Source organism: Trachymyrmex cornetzi, unplaced genomic scaffold, assembly GCF_001594075.2.
Source record: "Trachymyrmex cornetzi isolate Tcor2-1 unplaced genomic scaffold, Tcor1.1 scaffold1967, whole genome shotgun sequence".
Taxonomy (NCBI): Eukaryota; Metazoa; Arthropoda; class Insecta; order Hymenoptera; family Formicidae; genus Trachymyrmex; species Trachymyrmex cornetzi.
Window position 1 is genome coordinate 1 of NW_017296599.1, and position 2,978 is coordinate 2,978.

At 40.8% G+C, this 2,978-nt stretch overlaps 1 protein-coding gene across 1 annotated transcript; it reads left to right on the forward strand.

The window, feature by feature from the left end:
- Positions 1-1,925: 1,925 nt before the first annotated feature.
- Positions 1,926-2,627, forward strand: LOC108759601 (putative uncharacterized protein FLJ37770). Its single transcript, XM_018505107.1, has one exon. It carries the CDS (start codon positions 1,926-1,928, stop codon positions 2,625-2,627), a length of 702 nt encoding a protein of 233 aa, XP_018360609.1.
- The last annotated feature ends 351 nt before the right edge of the window (positions 2,628-2,978 follow it).

The following is a 2,978-nucleotide window of genomic DNA, read 5'->3' on the forward strand; positions in this document are numbered from 1 at the left end:
TCGCTATTTGTAACGCCTTCGGACATCGGTCCGATTACATTGGCTATATTATAATTTTCTGACCTACAATAACGCTGTTACTCGCATGTCGCTTGTAGTCGGCTGCTTGTTGGCTGCAATCGCTGAGTCACTCTTAGGGTAGGTCGCCTCTCGGGTTACGCTGCTATCTGCGTCCTGGTCGTCAGCTTCTCTACCGGGTGCTCGCTTCTGTTTCGGTCTCTTGGCTTCTGCGTTGCCTCCTTGGGTCGCTTCTTCGCCTTATTTATAATTCACCTTATTTGCAGAGTGCTGCTGTCGTCGCCGTCCCGGGTCCTAGGCCAGCTTAGTGGATCCCACCAATTATGTTGTGCCGCTGTACGGCACGGGTTCGGGATCCACTTAGGACTCGAGGAACGGTCGAATGAAATAACACTTGCAATGTAGCACTTAAATTAAATATCTTTATTTTCACACACAAGTGGTATTGATCTACAATCACCTTGCACTATTCGGTATTCGCGTCGCGATATAAGTATTATAATGATTCGGACGTCGCGACGCGTTATGCTTAAATTGCTTGACCGAATTTCTGACCGAGAATTGTCTGACTGGCTCTCGGTCGCCTACGCGGCCGTGCTTTTATTAATTATTTTGGGGTCGCCCGTATAGCCTCGTCAGCGTTCTACTCAGACGAGGCCAGCGTCCGCGCAATATCTTAGTCAGCGGTCGAGTACTGCTTTTATTATAATAATTGGTTTAAAATTGGTTTATATATCATATTGGCAATAATATGATTGCGCTAATGTTATTTTAGTATTTCGCCGTTCTGTGGCGAAATCGTCACAGTGGATATAGCGCAGTTTTGCACTCGTGACACCTTGTACTTTAAATATTAAAATCTTACAATCTTAAATATTTCTATTATTATTAAAAGCCTTTTCATTCCCTTCCAACTCCTTCTCATCACGCCAGAGAGTGTAGATAGAGAGACAGCGAAATGAAGCCTAACTGACGCTTCTTCTAAACTCTCTATTTTATTTTTATCAGAAGGACCTGGAAGGCCAATTACCTTAAACTCTAGTAAATTCATAGAATCATATATATTATTCCCGAATATCGTGCTCAATCCCGAGCACTGGTGACAGCTGCTTAAAATAACAACAAAGATACGCATCTAAACACCACGTTGAAGTCAAGGCTTCACCCCGCGCGCCCCGCTCCGCGCTCGCGTTCCCGCAAACTCGTGTCGCGTCTCGAGACCGCCGAAAACACGCGCTCAGGACGTAACAATATATATATATTTTTTTTAAAGTTACCAGCAAACAATGATGAAATAAACGGGTAAGTGAGAGTGTTGTTAGGTATGCCGCCTTTTTAGCGCATGTGCACTACAATACTAGTGAGTTCTAGAGAAATCCAGTAATGTAAAAAATGAAAAGCGCGGAGCCGTGGGCTAAACTGTTCGTGGTTACGCGCGAGAATTGGAGAAAAGGCATATACATTATATGTAATTTATTTCGCGAAAACAAAGAATCGAGAAACACTAGACAAGTAAAATGTAATATGTAGAAGATAAGTATAGATTTTCCGAGATTTGGCAAAATGTGATTCACAGTGTAGATTACTTACATATATTGCCAAATCTCGGCAAATCTATACTTATCTTCTACATACGAGGTGTGATCAAAAAGAAACGAGAATTTTTTAATTGCGCGTATTGTAGTGTATCGATTTGGTTAAATGTTTTTTTTCAAGTTGTTAGTACTGTCAGTGAAGTACGCACCAATTTTCAGACCGGTGCGATCTTCAATTTATTTTTGATGAGTCGTTAAGTAAGACGCTCTTGAAAGCATTCTGCGATTTTGATGTGCGGCGACATGTCGGAACAAAGAATTTGTTTAAAATTTTGTGTTAAAAACAAAATTAAGTGCAGCGAAGCATTCAAAATGTTACAAACAGCCTTTGATGGCGATACTATGTCACAAGCACGTGCTTACGAATGGTATAAACGCTTTAAAGAAGGTCGTGAAAATGTTAACGATGACGCTAAGTCTGGGCGTCCTAGCACCTCATGCAACGATGAACACGTTAAAAAGGTGAAAGAGATTGTGCTTGCTAATCGAAGAATTACCATCAGAGAAGTTGCTGAAGAACTAAGAATATTGTACGGCTCATGCGAAGCGATTTTCATTAATATTTTGGGTATGAAACGAGTGGCAGCTAAATTCATTCCGAAAATTCTGAATTTTCAACAAAAGCAGTATCGCGTAGAACTCGCCAAACAAATGCTTGCTGACATCGCTAATGACCCAGAATTACTCCAACGCGTTATAACCGGTGACGAAACGTGGGTGTATGGCTATGACGTCGAAACAAAGGCTCAATCATCGCAATGGAAGTGTTCTGAGGAGCCGAGACCGAAAAAAGCGCGTCAAGTGCGGTCAAACGTGAAGGTTCTCCTTACCGTTTTCTTTGATTACAGTGGAGTTGTGCACTTTGAATTTCTATCGACAGGTCGCACAGTTAATAAAGAATTCAAGCCATCATCAGTGAAATTCAAGCCATCATCAGTGAAATTTGTTTCTTGGTGGTATGGTATGATGACTCGAATTGAACCGAAACGTCCGAACATTCCTAGATTCATGTAAAGACACGAGTAGAAATTGAACCTCATTTCTAGCTAACGGTTAGCTAGAAAAGTTGTGTCTTAGATAACTGTTGTCTGGTATTTCTGGCTAGTTACTAGCTACATATGTAACGCTCACTTCTCCTAGGAGCTGTACAAAAAAAATTATACAGTAGCTAGACAAAATGTTTAGATAACTGCTGTCTAGTATTTCTAGCTAGTTACTAGCTAGATATGTAATGCTCATTTCTCCTAGGAGTTGTACAAAAAAATTAGCCAGTAGCTAGACAAAATATTTCTCCCAGTAGCTGTACAAGAAAAATTAGCTAATACCTAGATATAAAATGTTACACAGTCATGACGTAGAAAATCA

Excerpts from the sequence above, each read along its gene's own strand:
- LOC108759601 (XM_018505107.1), top strand. The coding sequence starts at position 1,926 with ATGTTACAAACAGCCTTTGATGGCGATACTATGTCACAAGCACGTGCT.